The sequence below is a fragment of the Nannospalax galili genome, unplaced genomic scaffold, assembly GCF_000622305.1.
Source record: "Nannospalax galili isolate Female #2095 unplaced genomic scaffold, S.galili_v1.0 scaffold901, whole genome shotgun sequence".
Lineage (NCBI taxonomy): Eukaryota > Metazoa > Chordata > Mammalia > Rodentia > Spalacidae > Nannospalax > Nannospalax galili.
Window position 1 is genome coordinate 1049304 of NW_008344555.1, and position 18968 is coordinate 1068271.

General features: G+C 38.9%; 1 protein-coding gene across 1 annotated transcript; it reads left to right on the plus strand.

Annotated features, from left to right (window-relative positions):
• Positions 1–441: 441 nt before the first annotated feature.
• Positions 442–17911, plus strand: Htatsf1 (HIV-1 Tat specific factor 1). The gene is made up of 10 exons (XM_008840702.3): positions 442–921; positions 1108–1349; positions 2996–3176; positions 3550–3597; positions 4013–4167; positions 6427–6590; positions 7887–7986; positions 14554–14643; positions 15733–15870; positions 16410–17911. Exons 2-10 carry the CDS (start codon positions 1164–1166, stop codon positions 17580–17582), a joined length of 2235 nt encoding a protein of 744 aa, XP_008838924.1. The 5' UTR covers positions 442–921; positions 1108–1163; the 3' UTR covers positions 17583–17911.
• Positions 17912–18968: the final 1057 nt, after the last annotated feature.

Sequence of the window (18968 nt, forward strand, 5' to 3'; positions counted from 1 at the left end):
AGACTCACGCACACACACATAAATAGAGGAAAAAAAAGTCTAAGGAGTCAGACAGTACAACTATTGTTTATATATGTGCGATGTTTACACTTAAGCTTCAAGTACACTTCTGAAATCCCAGTCCAGCTGCCGCCCACCCCCCCCCCGCCCCCGCAAGGAAATCTACTGCAGCCTGAGGAAGGTACCAGACCTATATCAAGAGGCGGGGTGAGCTAGGAAGTGATGGACCTTTCCATCCATCGTCGTTCACTCATTCACTCAGTTCTCACTAGACTCCATGTGCTTAGACTACCAAGACGAACAAAAGTCGCGCCTACCCTAAGGTACGTATTTAAAAATAAGTAAACACTCTGTTTCTGCTCAGGGGCCGGGCCTTGGCGTTAAGAAGACGCGTCAGTTTCGAGAAGGGAGAGAAACTTGTCCCAAAGTCCCACCCACCTTCCCAAGATGGCGGCCGCCGCAAAGCACGGCGAGCGCCTGCTGCATGGGATTATTCCCACGTCATACAGGCTACTGCACGTGCCAAACTCGGCCAGCCCGCCCAGGACCACGGACTGCCCAAGATCTCTAAGGTGTCGTGGGTCTCTGCTGGCCGCGGCTTGGTGACGAGCCCCTGTGAGTGTAGACTTGGGACAGCGGCTTGCCTGGAGATACCCCGCCTACTGGGCCTGAAGCCGCTCGCACGCGTCGGCGCCTTTTGACGCCACTGGGGGCGTGTCGGCGCGACCCGCTACGTAGCCACGCGCGGACAATGGCGACGGAAGCAACCTAAGGTGGACTGCGTTTTCAAATAGTTTCCCGACGTGGCCGGTGGGGAGCTGCCGTACCTCCGGCGCCATCGGCAGTGACGGCGGCGCGCTTGCGCGCTCCCGCTGCGCCCTGGACAGAGCGTTGGCTTTGAGGCCCAGCGGAGCCAGCCAGGTGGGTGGAGGCGACTGTGCTGGAAGCATCAGGGCGCATGCGTGCGCGTGTGGGGCGGGCGCGAGGGCGGAGCCTGGGTGGTGCAGCTCGACTTCCCAGGGACTGCTGGGGCGCTGCGGGGAGGCGGGCCGGGGGCTGCGGGGCAGTCTGAGCTCGACCGACTTCCCTTTCTCTGCTCCGGTCCAGCCTCATTTTGGCCACTTCTTATCTCTGAACACTGTCCCTGGGGCTAGATCAGAAACATGAGCGGTAATAACTTAAGTGGGAACGACGAGTTTAATGAACAGTTGCGAATGCAAGAATTGTATGGAGACCCCAAGGAAGGTGACACTCAAAATGAGCCCGTTGGAGAAAGCGATTCTTTGGGGCAGCCGCCTGCTGACACTCCCTATGAGTGGGACTTGGATAAGAAGGCTTGGTTCCCTAAGGTAAGAAAGAGTGGCTTGGGCGCCACTGCAGATGGGGTCCCCTGGCCATCCTTACAGGACACTCCTTTTACCTTTGCTTTGCCAAGGTCCTGACTGGGTGAATGGTGGCTGGTCAGTTTGTTCTTCTCTTGCAGGACCCGTGTATAAAAGAGTCTATCTTAGAGTGGTGCCTTAAATGTCTTTTTTATGCCTTACTAATTTTTTCTTCTGTGAAGGTCACAGTTGTTATATCGCTGACTTTTTTATTACTACGAGGAAAAACACCAAGAAAAACAGTACATTTAGTAACTGTTTGATCCCAGATAGCCAAACTTATATGAGAAATTCAGATATTAACTTGTGTACTATGTGCAAAATGCAGCTTGTTGATATTGTGGGGGGAGTAGCCATTTACCTATCTTTATTGAATAAACTTGCTTTACATCTTGCTTTATTTTTCTACTGAATTTTGCTCCAGGGCATCCAAGTGTGAACCTTACATCCACAGGAATATGACCAGCCATGTATAGAAAATGGATGGAAAAGATCACTGTACTTTTATTTGGGGTACTTGAAAATTGTTAAGTTTGGTGTAAGCTTCAAAGTAAAACAGCTAATGTTAAACGTGGTGCTATAACCCTTGTGGTGAAAGTTCTCTGTAATCTTAGCTCCTTAGGCGCATCAGTGTCAAAGGATACTAACAGTACACCAAGTGCCTTGAAAGCCAATCACATAAAACTTATTACTATTGTGTAGATGGGTTGTTACTTCAATAATTCTGTATTTCAGAATTCTATGTAATTCTGTTCTTTCTCATGTTGTATTTGTGTTATCTGTATACTTCCAAGCCTGCAAATTGTTAAAATTTACTATCTCACTTCTGTACTTGAAGTGTCAGCTTGAATGAAGGTAATGTGATTTCTTCCAACTTCTGTGTACATTTGAAAATAGTCTCATAAGCAACTGCGTGGTAACTTTATTATGTAACTGAAGCCCATTCTTCTTCAAACTTTGGCATTTAAGAATGTCTCTACTTTTATGTGTGCCTGACACCAACTGACCTAATGTGATAACTTCATTTGCACTAGAGTTTTCCCCGAAAAGCCCGTAAGATGGGTTTGTATTGGGTTTCTCTTTAATTTGTTCTGACACTAAATGCCTAATGTGATTTAATTAGTGGTAAAGTTGAAACGAGCATTTGGTTTGACAACTGCTAGCCTCAGAACATCACAGTACTTAGTGGACATACATATTTTTGCATCTATGAACCAAAAAGTAGATTCTCTTGTTAGATTACTAGGTGACTTTGGTCTTTACTCTGCCTTGTTATTTGGCACTCTGTTTTATGTATTTGTTGCCTTAGTCAAGTATACTGTAGAGAAGTAGTCATTTATATGTTAAACAACTAGAAAAGGTGCTAGCATCACTTAAAATACTTTAAGTATCTCATACTTTTGTGCTGGTAATCTGAGTACCTTTTTCTTAACTTTCATCGTACCACACAGTTTTCAGTATAAGGTGAGCCTCACAGCTATTACGACAAACACTTTTAAATTTAAGTTGTATCACTGAATATACTATATGTACTGTAACACAGTTTAAATTTATTGGTGTAAGCAACCATTTCTGTGTATGTGTATGTATGTGTGTGTGACTTTCTTGTTTAGATCACAGAAGATTTCATTGCGACTTATCAGGCTAACTACGGCTTCTCTAGTGATGGCGCATCTAGTTCTACTGCAAGTGTCCAGGACACCAATACTAAGAATGTCGAAGAACCTCCACAAAGAGAAATCCCTGAAACCACTGACCCCAGAAAGAAAGGAGAAAAGAGAAAGGTTGAATCAGGTAAGTGTTTCTTTCTACTTTACAAAACCTGCTTATAAAAGTGAAATATGAAAATATTTGAATCTGTGTTACGCTTTGGAGGGTTATAATAGCATTGAAGGATTAAATAATACGAGTTTTCTCTTTGAGATAGTGTTTGTTATCAAGAATCGAGATAACTTTTTTTCATTCAGAGGGGACCCTAAAACTAATTTTCAGCCAAAAGGTTTGTGTATTTTAAAAGCTTGGTAGTGATTTGAGTAGTCTTGGTCTTCTTAAAGGAACAAGAACATTCCTGAAAGTTTTAAGGAACTACCATTGTCAAGATTTCATAATGTGACTCTTATGAAATTGTTGGTTGCAAATATTCTATTTATTTCATTTTGATTTTTAGGATGGTTCCATGTTGAAGAAGACAGAAACACAAATGTATATGTATCAGGTATCTGTGTCTTTTTAATGCACTCTTAAGGTTGGAAACATGTTGTGTTGAGACTTTTCACTAAGTGATTTTTAGTCTTCAGTGTGTTTTGTTCGTTTAGCAGTTTATGGAAGTTAGGACTTTATTAGGGAATGAAGACAATTTTGCAACTTTGCATGCCATTCTTTATGCATGCTTCAGATAACTTAGAGCAGCTTGCCCCTTCAGATTCAGTGATGTGTAAACAAAGCATAACTTTGATTTATATTTGAATGTATAAAAATACGAACAGTGCTCAGTTTTATAGGTAAGAGGTTTTAGCATTCATTTAGAAAAATTAGCCTTGCCTTCATGTAAATTGTAGATTTCCCGTTGGTAAGATGTGAAATAGTGTTCACCTTCATAAGTACTTTAAAAGTTTTCCCTGAAATTACAGGTTTGCCTCCAGACATTACAGTGGATGAATTTATACAGCTTATGTCCAAGTTTGGCATTATTATGAGAGATCCTCAGACAGAAGAATTTAAGGTCAAACTTTACAAGGATAATCAAGGAAATCTTAAAGGAGATGGGCTTTGCTGTTATCTAAAGGTTGGTTATGTAGTCAAATAAGTTTCTTCTCTCTCCATTTTTAACTCAGGAATCAGGACTCTAATCTTTCATGTTTGCTAACTTATATCAAGAACTAGCCAAAACAGTATACAAAGAAAACTGAAATTTATATTGTCTTATATAAATTGCTATGTCTCTCTCTACACTGTACTGGACTAAGGCTTCAAATTGAAAGTTTAGAACAACAAAACAGTAAAAACCAAAAGTTGCTTAGCAATGGGTAGCATTGCTAAGGTATTGGCTTATTTTAAGATACTTTATTACAAGGTCAAAGTGTTATATAAGTATGTGATCAAGAGCCTTTTCTTAAAAAAATACAAACTCACTGTAACGACTTCTCTATCAGTACATGTAATCAATAGTGAAAAGAAAACAGTTTAAAAATCTGAGAAGAAAAAATGCCAGTGCCATTTTATTTGCCCAAATGGAATAAATTGGAACAGTGTTTAGCAAAGTCCAGCATACTACCTGTTTTGCAAATAAAGTTTATTGGAACACAACCACACTCATTCACTTATGGCTTTGTCTGTGGCTACTTTTTGTGTTTTATCAGTAGGACTGAGTGCTTGCAGCATTGACCTCTGACCCTCTAAGCCTAAACTATTTACTAATGGCTCTTTACCAAAGGAATTTTCAAACCTCTGAATTAGATCAGAAAGGAGCTATTACCTTATGCTTGGTTACTGCTTTACACACCAGAGAAGAGAGTTATAAACAGATATTTGCAGAATTTTGTGTTGTCTTGGTACCATAAATTGGAAAGGGAATGCTCAGTGTTCAAGGCAGTCGACATTTCTGGAATACCTGTCACCTCAAGAACATGTATTATGCATTAGTGATTGGTCCAAGGGAAATGGGTACAATTATGACAGATGTATTTGTCACAGAACCTGAAAATAACTAAAAATTAAAGTCAAAATGATAAAATAACATTACAGATATCATGGGTGTGTACTTAGTAGACAGTATCCAATATCCAGTAGGATGAGAAGAAGGTAAGCTTGTGCTGATGAGGGTTTGGATTATAAGCTTTTGATCTGCTTCTTAAACAAGATGGGTAAGGGGACATGAAGAGAACCATTGTAGGATGATAGTTTTGTACTGTTGTCATGCAGGGTTTGAAAATTTTACCAGTTTGAAGATTACTAAAAATCTATGAAGTGATTTTTAAAAGGAGAGAGTTGTAATTAGATTTTTAAAAATTATTTTATTTTTATTCATGTGTATGTATGTGTCTGCGTATGCATGTGTGCACGGATGTGCTGGTGCCCACAAAAGCCAGAAGAAGGCCTTAGATCCTGTGGAGCTGGAGTTACAGGCAGTTTTAAACGGGTCTTTCCCCACCTGGATGCTGGAAACTGAACTTGGGTCCTCTGCCAGAGCAGCAAGTGCTATTAAGCACTGAGCCAGTCTTGCTAGCCCCCTGGTTGGATTTTTAAAGGAAATTGGAGCTTTGTGAAATGTTTTTATATAAAACTTAGGGCACATAAAAGTTACAAATTTCAAACAAGTAAATTGCACTCCAGAAAAATTGGGTTAAATTTTCTAGGATTCATATTTGATATGAGCAGTTGAGGTCAGTGGTCCTCTGTGCTTTCCTCAGGCCCTAAGATTTTTGACTATTTACATAGGGATGATAACCACCCTTTTTGTGTAGGACCCAGAATTCATAAATGCATTTAATATATAAGCCATCAAATAATTACCCTCTACTTAGCATGCTATCACAGATCTACATTTTAGTTTGATGATGCAGAACATTAAAGACTGGCTCTATTGCTTCCAGTTCCTTGAAGCATCCACTCCTTTAAGTAGTGGTTACAGAATTTCAAAACTGGAATGAACCTTAGAAATTATTGAAGTCCACTCGTTCTGCAAATGATAAACTGGGGTTCTTGGAGACAAAATTTCCCAATAGTTATTGAACACCTACTATACTCTAGACCCCATCCTTTCCATGCATTATTTCATTGAATTTTGTCAGTAACCCTGTGATGAAGGTATTATTTTAGCTTTCTGCAGATGAAGAAATTGGGTTTCAACAAGGTAAAGTCGCTTGTCCAAGTTAACACAGGTATTTAAGGAATAGCTGTATTACTAATACAGCTTTCCTGGTTTATAGTCTAAGATTCTTTATTTCGAAGTAGGTAGTTGCCATTGTTTATATAAATCGCCACAAAAAATTCGTTTCATTTCAGTGCTCAACTTCTGACTCTATTTTATTTGACTCTTATAAAGAAAGAATCTGTGGAACTTGCATTAAAACTTTTAGATGAAGATGAAATTAGAGGCTACAAATTGCATGTGGAGGTGGCAAAGTTCCAGCTGAAGGGTGAATACGATGCCTCAAAGAAGAAAAAGAAGTGCAAAGATTATAAGAAGAAGCTGTCTCTGCAGCAGAAGTTTGTATTATTTTTTTTTCTTTTTAGAAAGGGTGTCATATAAATATTTTAAAGTGTAGTTTTGGTAATAGCCACCTAGTTTTGTTCCATCAAATATGTCTATAGATTATTCTAAAAGAATTTCATTTGTCATCGGGGGTTATCAGCAGTGTATTTCCTGGGCTGATTCCAGTGATAATTGTCTTCTTTTCTGGAGTGATAATTTATAATATGTTAAGGAACTTAACCCCACTAAGTAGTAAATATCAAATGACAGTAGTATAGGCTTATATTCCAGGATGATTTGCTCATTTTCAGCATGGATAGAAATCAACTATCAGGAGGAATATTTGTAGATACAAGTTTGTTAGTAGAAGTTAGAATTGGTTGGTATTTACTGTATAGTTGTATGTTATATATATGTACTATCACATTTCTCCTAATCTTTTACTAAACATATTTTTTTTAAATATGGTAATTTTAGGAAGTGACCAAAATGGTAAGTACTTTCCACAGTGGATTCTGTTAACATTTTAGTATTATGCTAGATAAAATGATGATAATCATTTTAAACTCATGATAAAATGATCACCGAATTTTAGTTGGGCTGTCTTAACAGTTTTCACAGGCTTAGGTAAAATAGATGTCTACAAATTTTACAGAGTATCAGTAAAATTTAAGATTATAACTAAGAGCTAGTAGTAGTATACTTTTCAGTGTAGTTTGTTCTTTATAATTGTATAAATTACAAACAAATTTAAAACAGTTTTTGCTGTCAAAGTACAAACAGCTTTTCATGTCCCTGGGTTCTGTATCTGAGGACATGCTATCAATATGAGCAAATCTTTTGTCATTATTGCCTCTTCTACTTACATAGCATTTACATTGTATAAGATATTATAGGTAATCCAGAGATAATTTAAAGTACACTAGAAGACATTCATGCCCTAAGATTTTGGTAGCCAATGGGGATGGAGGTGTCCCGGAACAGTCCTCCACAGATAACTGTGGGGTAACTGCATCTTCCTAAAAAGTCATAAATCCTAGATAATTGGCAGGTTTTAGAAGTCCAATTGGAATGTTTATGGAATGAGACATTACGTTGGAAAAGAATACACACTGGTGATTTCAGGTCCTGATGTTTTGTTTTTTTTCCCCTGCCTAGTATTTCTTTATTCCAGAAAGTTCTGTGACTGGAACTATGTTGGAATTAGATAATTACCATTATTAAATACTCAAAAATGAGTATATTAATTCATTTTTCTCTCCCACAAATCTGAACTGAGAGTCAGTCCATTGTTACATTTGTTGCATTAGGCAGTTGGATTGGAGACCTGAGAGGAGAGCTGGACCCTCCCGGATGCGCCATGAGCGAGTTGTCATCATCAAAAATATGTTCCACCCCATGGATTTTGAGGTAAGAAAAGATGTTTTAACAGACAGAACTACTGGTGTGTTTTCTTTCAAGAGTATTCAAAGCATAGCATGCTCTGTCTTTATCAAATCACATCTGGAATATTCATGTAATCATGGGTAACACAGGAGAATGGGACCAAGAATAAATCCAAGTTTTTGTGTTTCTTTTGTTTATCACAGTGTTCTTTTCATTGTATCCCAGATAAAAATGTTAATTTTCATGCTGTGGCTCCAAACAGAAGCTGCTTGGTATCTGAAATCATTATGAACAACCATCATTACAAGATTCATGGGAATAGCTTGTGGATTGTTAGTGCAGTTCAATAAGCATGGGCTGATTTCAGTGGCAGTTACCAGTTCCACACTTGCATCTTAAAACTTCACTTTGCTACTAAAAGTTTGATTCTTAAAAAAAACAACAAAAAAATACCCTTTAGCTTAATGAAATTCAGCCCCTGAATTTCAGTACTGTTTTTTTTTTTCAAGATCACATTTTTTCAGAGTTCTTTAGTGAATATTTATGTCCCCATAAAACTCCTAAACCAGCACTTAGCAGTGACTAAAGGAAGAAAAAGATGTTTAGGAATATGAATTGTCCCGATAACTTGCATTGCATTGTGGCTCTTTTATCAGCTAGTGTGGATTGATGCTATCATTAGTGGAAAAACAACTTTTTCCCTCTGGCTCTGGAATTAATGATAGCATATTGCACATGAGAAAAAAATGCTCATAATGTAAAACTTCAGGTTTAGAAATGTTCTACTTGTAACCTGTTTCCACCAGTGTCCGTTCTTACTCTCCTTTTTTTTCCAGTTCTTTTTTTGGTTGTCTTTTGAGGCAGGGTCTCCCTGAAGTCCCAGTTGGCCTGGAACTTACTATGTAGACCAAGCTGGCTTCAATCTCAGAAAGATCTGCTTGCCTATACCTCCCGAGTGCTAGGATTAAAGGTGTATGCCACACCTGGGCTCTTTTTTGGAGTGGGGGGGGGTCTCAAAATGGACGGTTGAGCTCTGCCTTCATGATTTGTGATGTAATAGTGTTTACTGTGCACTTGGTGGAGTCTGAGTATGTTTTAGTCATTAGATAGATTCTGTAGTCTGTTTATAAAGCTTAATGTCTCTTCTGACCAGAAAACCAGAAGACTCTTGAAATATAACAGCAGAATACTAATGAAGTTCAATTGAAAATCACAAATGTATACTATAATAGGCAATCTGACTTACCGACTTCCAATTTTTCAACTTGCAATGATGTGATAGCAATACACATTCAACAGAAACCATAATTCAGATTGGGGGTTTTGAGATTTTCACTGTCTGGCAATATTTACTATCATCCTCTCAGAGAACTGGGTGGTGACTACAAGCTGCAACTCTGTCAGCCATTTGCTTCGGACTGTCAATAAACAATGGTCTACAGAACATTTGAACAGTATTCAGTTAACTACCTGAGCTGTTCATTTTTTTGTTAGATGCTTTGTCCAATGTGGGCTAACATACGTGTTTTGTTCTGCACGTTTTGAAGGTAGATAAGACTAAAGTGGAATGTAAGGTGTATTAAGTATTACTTCATGTAATTTCAGTTCAGGCTGGGTTTAGTGAGACAGAAGGCCACTGTAAGTTGAGAACTTTCTGTAGTTGTTTTTTGAAATGCCGTCCTTGTCATAACTTTAAAAGTCATGTATTATGTCCACTAGATTCAAGGGTAAAGTTTCCTATTGTACCCTACTGGAAAATAGGTGGTTCATTTATCACATGACTGATACATTTCTGTGACTTGAAGTTCTTGATTCACAGTTTCGTCCTGCCAATACTCAAACATGAATATAACTGCAAATTTGATTGAAAGCATCAGACCCTCTGCAAGTAGAAGTCTGATTACAGTTGATTCTTTTTCCTTTCTACTGCCTTGCTCTTTGGGATACCTTATTTCAGTAGAACTATCACGCAGTGTAGAATTAACTTTTCCCAGATATTACGCCTCCAAAGCTACTTTTTTGGATTTTTTTTTTTTTGAGATGGACATTCTCTGTGTAGCTCAAGCTGACTTGAAGCTGCTGTTTAGTGCAGGCTGTCCTCAAACTCAACAGTCTTCTTGCTTCCATCCCTTAAAATGCTTGATTACAGGCCTAAGCCATGAGGGGCTGATGAGATAGCTCAGTGGCTGAAGGCACTTGAGTTTGATCCCTGGGACCCACATGGTAGAAGGAGAACCAGCACCTGTCCTCTTATCTCCACATGCCTGCTGTGGCACATGCACAATCACACACACACACACACACACACACACACACACACACACAATTAATTAAAGTCCGTAGTTTTTTATAAATTGATACTTTGGAGTTACAAAGCCCTCATGTTTCCATTCTGTTTTTCCTTCATAGCATTTTTAACCTCTGAAATAGTATTATTCCCTCTGCCATAATGTGAACTCCTGAGAACCAGGACTTTGTCCTTTTGGTGCTGTATCCCCATTGTGTAGAATTGTACCTTTCCCAGCCAGTCTTTGAAAATACATTTACTAATATATCCTGAATACTTCTTTTGGTGCTGGGCTCTAATTCAGAGTGTTGCCTATGCTAAAGAAGCACACGTTGTAGCATTGAGCTACCCCCAACCCTATCCTTTATTTGTATGAAGAATAATTGAAGAAATGAGTGACATCCCTGTTACTTCCAAACCACTGTCTTTTCATCACATAGTGGGTAAAGCACTTTCTCTTCAGCACTTTATAAATAAAAGCAAGTTTTCTTCCCAGATGCTGAGCCTCAGCATGGCAGGACAGTCAGTGGTGAGCTTCAGAGTTTGCAGGGGAAGAAATCCATGTTGGTGTGCACGCTCTTTGTTTGCACAGCTGCCGGATCTCCACCAGCTAGCTGAGAGCCTGTTAGCAAGAGGGCAGCAGTCACTTTTTCCTTTTTGTTCCTTAATGGTCTTTGTGTATCTGGATCTAAAAGTATATCATTATAGACCTACACTATATAAATATGGTAGACTTTAACTACAAATTATTATTTAAATTAAAATGAAACAAAAATCATTCCTCACACATACAGGGTAATGCAGATATATGAAACATCGATATCACCACAGAAAATGCTAGATGATACTGGTATAGGTCTTATGCAGTGCTTTATTTTATTTTATAGACAGGATCTTCCTAGTCCAGGTTGGCCCCAAACTTTCAATCTTCCTGCCTCTACCTCCCATGAATGAGGGTTACAAGCAGGTACCACAATGCCCAGTATATTATATAACTTGATAGAAGGGTTCAAGAGGAATTTTAGTGATTATTTATGAGTAATGTTAGAAGCTTCATAACTAAGAATGAATTTTTGTATCAGGGCAGATATTGAAGGGTAATTTTTTAATGTAACTTCAGATGTTCTTCAGTATTGAGTAAAAATACTTTGGAAACTTCAGAATATTTAGAAACGAATCAAAACTGAAGCTGAAAGTTAGATTTCTTTCTGTACACATCAGCATGGTCCAATAGGAATATATTGTAAACTTAATGTTTCTATGGTCTTAATAAAAATAAAATATGAAGCCAGTAAGACTAATTTTAACAGTGATGTGCCCAAGAACCACATGTGGCCAGTGCCCACCGTCTCAGCCAGTGTAAAGTTAAGAGTGGAAAGTTCCATGGATAATTTGCTAGGTTGAAGAGTCTTCTTGTAGAAGGGGAACATTATCTTGAAGAATTAGGATACTATAGAGCAGAAAAGATACATTTGATTCTGACCCTTTTTCATGGCCTGAAACTTAGAGAAAGTTTTGTTAATTCTTACTGGGAGTCTTGAATCCTTTTGATGTTTTGGGAGGAGAATCTGCCTAATTTGAGACCACTAGAAACAGCAGTACTTGAATGTTTTTCACACACTCAGAGTTGTGAAAGCAACAACATGAATTCATTTTATTGTGTGTTTAAAGTGTGTGCTGTGTGGTTCTCTTGCTGCATAGCAGGGATAAGAAAGAGGAATCCTTAAAAATGCATATACTATGAGTTGAAATACGATCTTGGAAGCTCAGCGATCTTACAGCCCTTAGGCAGTGATAGGGATTTATCTGTTTCTGTTACAGCCTTTCTGTAAATAGATTTCTGCCCCAAACCCAGAGCAAAGGCTCTCCTCAGTGTGATTATGACATAGATTCGGATAAAATACATGCTGTTAATTTGGGATTTCCATTCCTATTTCTACACTTCATTTTATAAAATATGGCATGTTGGCACATGCCTTTAAACCCAACATTCTGGAGGCAGACGCAGGGGGATCTCTGTGAGTCCAAGGTCAGCTGGTTCCCCTAGTGAGATCTAGGCCAGCTGGGGCTACAGGCAGACCCTGTCTCGAAAAGAGCAAAAAAAAAATTTTTTTTATTGTGTATGGTGGTGGGTTTTGTAAAGGCAATTATGTGTGTGTATGTGTGTATAATATGTGTATTTGATTGTGTGCCTGTGCATGCATGTGTGGAGGCCAAAGGAGGATGTGGAGTATCCTGGTCTATGACTGCTGTATTCCTTTGAGACAGGTGTCTCTGAATTTATAGCTAGGCTGCCATTTAGCAAGCCCCAGAGATCCTCATTTCTCTGCCTGCCACAGCAGGGGTTTTCGTCTGTGTGCTTAGCCATGCCTGACTATTTACATGCGTGCTTGCATCTGAACTTAGGGTACTCACGCTTGCTCAATATGCCCTCTTAGCCCAATGAACCATCTCTCCAGACCCTAAGAATAATTTCCTTCAAGTACATCATATACTTTGACCACATTCACCCTCTGTGCCCTCCTGTTTTTCTCTCCTCGTCCTTTCTGCTTTCTGCTAGTCTCCTTCAGTTTCCTTTGTGCCTTCATGTCATGTGTGTGTATGTAATATGTTATATACGGCCATGTGCATATGCACAGGTATGTGATTTTTCCTTGGCCTCGCCTGCTCTGTGCTATGCGTGTTCATTTCTTCTCTCAAGCAGAGCAGACCTGTATTAGTAACAATGACTGAAGTCATCAAACAGTTTATTTTTTATTTTATTCATTTATTTCTGTAGCCTGCAGACAAACATAACTCATGTTAAGTAAAACATACTTTGAGGCCTGTAATAATTTTGTCAGAGGGACATAAAGGACAGTTTTTGCTCCTTGCCTTCCTAGGTCGACTAGTTCCAGGGGACTATGAGTATCTCTCAAAATGTCCTATAATTGTGGTGGGTTGCCTGTCCTCTTGATCAAGGAAGCCGAGGAGACCCCACCAGATGGACTTGAACCAGTGTCCAGTCTACAAAGAGGAGGGTCAACACAGAGGAATCATTTCCTCCAAGCTTCCAAGCAAAGCCAACCATAGTCGAACAAGACCTTTGACTTATCTTCACATAGGCAGAACTGGTAAAAGCAAGGAGCCAGGGGCTCCTCCCAAGCCCATGTGACCCCTGAGGAACAGATCCTCAAATGACCTTAAGAGCAAAAATAAATTGTTTTATCTGGGCCAACTGTATGGCCTTAAACACCCAAAAGGAAAGTATAACCAAAGATTAAAGGGGCCAATATAATTTCTTAAGAGTCTATATGCATAGCTAAAGGCTACATAACAAGCAACAATGCCAGATAGGAGATAACTTCTTTTGAGTTGTTGGCCAAGGTGGCCAAAGGGACTCCCAGATAGTAACCCAGCATAGAACTGGGAAAATGAACAGCAGACCCCAATCTTATCCATAGGAATATTGGCAACTGATTACTGCTAGATGAGGAACAGCTGACCCTCCTAAAACAAAGACCTCTAGATAGGCTGACTAGATTCACCAGAAGGGCAAGTAGTGGGAAATGGCTAGGGGGTGCCGACAACACAGCGGACAGTAGTAGGAATATCAGAGTATAAGGGCTCTAGTAGGGGGAGGGTGACTATGGGAGGGTGCCATCTGGGAAGTGGGTGTATAGTTGAATAAGATGGTTTGCGATGTTCTGTGTGATACACACACACACACACAAAAATTAACAAAAAATGCATTATATTTGAGGAGGAAGCATGGAAATTTATATCATGCTAATTATTAGAGGTGATAAACATTACCATTGAAATCTAGCCGATGACTTTATAGACATACACAGGCACCAAGGATCCAAGTGCAACCAATTATGACTAGTAATAATCAGATACATACAGATTAGAGATGCAAGCGCCAACATCTCAGTGTTAGTAGCAAAAACAATGAGTCTTTCTACAAGGAACAATATATTCTGAATTGAAATGAAGATCTTTTTTAAAGGTTAAAAACTCATTCAACTTTATGTCTGTCTTACAGGGCTTATACTGAGTTCAGTATTTTATAACTGTATTAATTCAACTGTGAACCTAGAAACTTGCACCCACTTGTGAAAGAGATGTACTCTTGCTCTGTAATGTGTTAGTGAATATGTTAAAGCTGTAATGAAATGCTTCTTCTAATCATGTAGTTATTAAAAATTAAAAAATAAAATTAAATTGAAAAAAACCCTTCTTTTATTTGTTAATTTGTCACAATAATATATTTGATTCTCGAACTGTAAAGAGGCCGGTTTTCATCATGTTTACTTTTGCAGGATGATCCATTGGTGCTGAATGAGATCAGAGAAGACCTTCGTGTAGAGTGCTCAAAGTTTGGACAGATTAAGAAGCTCCTTCTCTTTGATGTAAGTTCATGGCTTGCCCTAGTGAGTCCTGAAGCCCACCATCCTTCCAGCTCAGGAGTGACTTCCAGGCTCAGGATGCCCTGGATTTTCCAAGAATGTTTTGATGTAGTAGGCCTACTGTCTGTGAGCAATAGTTTGGTGAACATGGTTTCAAGGCAAGGCTTTGATTAATTTGATATGCCTAGCTTTTTTCTCTTAATCATCACTCCCAAGAGTGTGTAATTAAGTAAAAGCAAGTAGAAGAAAAATATACGGGGCATCACAGTTTCCTGTAAAACTCTTCCCTCTCTGATTTCTTCACCTGATCACAATCAAGAAAAAAATACTATCTTGTGTATTTCTCCTTCTTGTACTTAGAAAATGACACGGTAATTAAGTTACCATTTTTTAGTAGTGGGCTCCAAGCTATTTTACATGTTTTCTCATTTAATCCTCATAACCCTTTGAGGTATACTTGTTTTCCAGATGAGGAAGCCAGGTCTTTTAAGGTAGAGCACCTTGTCCATGTTTGTTTAGTTGCTGACAGGCAGGATTCAATCCCAGGGCAAATCTGACCTTAGAGTTCATGCTCTTTTTAAGAGTTTTTTTTTGATTTTTAAAAATTTAATGTGTATGGATATCTTGCCTGCGTGTATATAAGTGCACCACATGCATACTATGCCTGCAGAGGTCAGAGAGGGTGTTGGATTCAGTGAAACTGGAGTTACAGATGGTTATTAGCCGTCATGTGGGTACTAGGAACCAAACCCATGTCCTCTGCAAGAGCAGCCAATGTTCTCAAACACTGAGCTGTCACTCCAGCCCCCAGAGTTCACACTCTTAACAATGATACTGCCATGCCTCTTGTTAGACAGTGTTGTCAACAGAAACATTTGCAAGGATGTTGTGCTTGGCTCTTGCTAGGCAAGATGAAGTTAAGAAGCAGCTTGACTGTATATCATCGATTGGGATAAAAGGGAAGAAAGATTTCATAAAGACTTTTAGCTCAGAGTATCAGAGAGCATGCTACTCTTTTACCAGCTTTATGAAATGTGTGTTTGATTTTTAAGCTTATCCTTGAATCCTTCGTGTTCTTTCCTGTGTTTCTAGAGACACCCAGATGGTGTGGCCTCTGTGTCCTTTAGGGAACCAGAGGAGGCTGATTATTGTATTCAAACTCTTGATGGACGGTGGTTTGGTGGCCGTCAAATCACTGCCCAAGCATGGGATGGGACTACAGATTATCAGGTAAGTTCTGCAGTTTTCAAAGTCATAGGAACAATTGGATTATCAGTCATTGCAAATCTAGTCATCTTTTAGACTGAATTGTAGGGTTTGATTTAAAATGTTTTGCATAATAATACATCTTGTAAATAATAACATTGTGTATTCAGATGATAGAAAAAGTAGTCACTTTTCAGTTTGTAAGCTTGAAATTGTGAAACTTCTAAGCTTAGAATAGTGATAAGAAAGGAACACAGTAAAATTCTCCTCTTTTTTTATTAGAGAAGGGACAGGGAGCTCAGACATTAACTTCTTAAGAAAGGAAACATTTCAGTAGCACTGGGATATTTGTATTTATCTAAATGATCTTATTGAAGGTCAACTATATTTAAAGTTGCTTAATCAATATGTAAGGTTTTGAATACTAGAGTTAGAAATTGCTTGGCTTGCCTGGGAAGAGTTGCTTTACAGAATCAGGATACTTATGCCAGTACTAGAGATACCCAGAGAAGTTGATGCTGCTTTTTGCCTAAAGCTCAACATGAGTTTTTGTTTATGTACAGGTGGAGGAGACCTCAAGAGAAAGGGAGGAAAGGCTGAGAGGATGGGAGGCATTCCTCAATTCTCCTGAGGCCAACAGGGCCCTTCAGCGTTCAGATTCCATCTGTGGCTCAGAAAAGGCAGGGCCTTCTAGAGTAAGGCATTTTTCTGAGCGCCCAAGCATGTCTAACACAGGTGCTCAGGAAGCTGCAACTGGAATGGCATTTGAAGAAGCCATTGATGAGAAGAAATTTGAAAAGGCAGAAGATGAGGGAGAATTTGAAGGTGTTGCTTCTGAAAAATATGCTGAAGAAAATGGGCCTGAAAAGGAGATTAAAGAAGAGGACTGCTCTGAGAGAGAGAGTGAAGAAGACGGCTCTGAGAAGGCACTTGAAGAGGGTAATCCTAAAAGTGAGTGTCAAGAGAATGGCTCCGAAAAAGAATATAAGAGAGGCAGAGATAGTTGTGAAAAGAATGGCCTTGCAAAGAAGTCTGAAGACAGTGACCCCATCAAGGAGTCTGAAGAAGAAGACAGCCTCAAGAAAGAGTCGGAAGGGGATGACTCCGAGAGAGAATCTGATGAAAACTGCTCGGAAAAGCAGTCTGAAGACAGCTCCGACAAAGACTTAGGAGAAAATGGTGTTGAGAAATATTTTGAAGAGGATGTCTCTGACAACGAGACCCCTGAAAACCTTCTTGAGAAAGAGTTAGAAGAAAATGATACTGACAAGTCAGAATTTGAAGAAGACTCTGAAAAAATGTTGGATGAAGAAGGCTCTGAGAGAGAATTGGATGAAGATTCAGATGAAAAGGAAGAAGAAACCTACGAAAAGGTTTTTGATGATGAGTCTGATGAAAAAGAGGATGAAGAAGATGCAGATGAAAAGGGGTGTGAAGATGCTAATGAAAAGGAAGAAGATGACACAGATGAGAAGCTCTTTGATGATTCAGATGAAAAGGAAGATGAAGAAGATACAGATGTAAAGAAAGATGAAGATGCCTATGACAAGCTATTTGAAGATAATTCCAATGAGAAGTTGTTTGATGAGGAAGAAGGTTCCAATGAGAAGTTTTTTGAAGATTCTGATGAGAGAGCAACTCTGGGGAATGTGAAGGAAGATGGGTTTCAGTCCACAGACAGCAGCTTTGTCCTCAGTAGTAGTGATGATGATGATGGTGATAATGATGAAATTTAATCTTTTTCACTTGCTTTTTAGGGAGAGCCCTACATCTCCATTTGCCTGTGCTTCAGGGTCATTAGTAGTGTTACATGAAAATGTGTATAGTGGTAGGATGCCATCAGACTAATCCCTCGCAGGTTTCCATTTTCACCTATACCTAAGGATTTTGAATATCTTCATTGGCTCTTCAGTTAAAAGTTCATAGTTATAATGCAAGTAAACTGGATACGTGTCCTTTTGTCAGATTTGTTAAATGCATGCAAAAGAATATTTTTTAAAGTATTCTGATTGGAGTTTGTGATATTCAGAAATAAAGATAAATTGATAATATGCAGAAAATGAGACCTGGGCTTAAGTTGCATTTTAAATCAGATTGTTGCTTGATTCTTCCTACATCCCTTGTTTCTAGCTGTGTTGCCACTGTTGTGTTCAGCCAACAGCTGTTCCAGCTGTTGTGTCCACCTTTTCCCATTCAACAGCAGAACATGGTCCTAAAATCATAAAAGAAATGATATTTCAGACTTCCTCCCCCAATCCTTGGAAGTTAACTGTTTGCTTTGCTTTTTTACCCTCTTTCCTTTAAAACCAAGCCTTAGATGTGCAAAACCGAGTTTCATGTTGTCCATAGCTTCAGTTATTGAAAATACAGAGAGGGAGATCAGAGCTCTACGATGTTCTGTTTTCAGCCTCCCTGGGCGTGTTGAGAATATCACTGAAGTTATGCAACCTCATAACTATCCAGAGAAATGGATGCACAAGTGTTGCACAGCTTCTTCCATACAGTTTGGAGAGCTTTCATGAGGTCCCCTGGAGATTAAGTAACTTTCCTCAGGCATATTTCAGGGTTTTTTTTTTTTTTTCGTTTTGGAATCTAGTTTGTAATACTGTGCTAATACAATTTTTGAATTTCAATTTTGCATTCTAAATTCAGCATTGGTAAATACACTAATGATGTAGCATTAACAACTTTTAAGGTAGAAGCATTAAACTGCATTGGTGCACTTTCATTATTCCACCTGTAATCTTTATCCTCTTTATATATATTTTTTTATTTATTTTCTTAATTAAAAGAAGCATTTCATTACAACAGCATTAACCTATTCAATAACATTTTTCTGAGCTAGGGTACATCTCTTTCAAAATTGGCTGTACATTTCTAGGTTTACAGATGAATTATTACCCTTATATAATCTTTTACTCATTATAAACTCTATAAGACATAAAATTAAATGAGGTTCCAACAGCAGGATGACTCAGCAGTAAAGATACCTGCTACCATGCCTGATGACCTGAGTTCTATCCCCAGGACCCATGTGGTAGAAGAAGAGAATCAGCTCTCACAAGTTGTCCTCTAACTCCACACGTGGGCCATGACACGGGCACATACACATACACACACAC

What these genes read in the sequence shown, in the direction of transcription:
- Htatsf1 (XM_008840702.3), top strand. Translation starts at nt 1,164, where the DNA reads ATGAGCGGTAATAACTTAAGTGGGAACGACGAGTTTAATGAACAGTTG. An exon ending in AGAAGGCTTGGTTCCCTAAG is followed by an intron (nt 1,350 to 2,995) that starts GTAAGAAAGAGT and finishes TTTCTTGTTTAG; the next exon opens with ATCACAGAAGATTTCATTGC. An exon ending in TCCACCCCATGGATTTTGAG is followed by an intron (nt 7,987 to 14,553) that starts GTAAGAAAAGAT and finishes TTACTTTTGCAG; the next exon opens with GATGATCCATTGGTGCTGAA.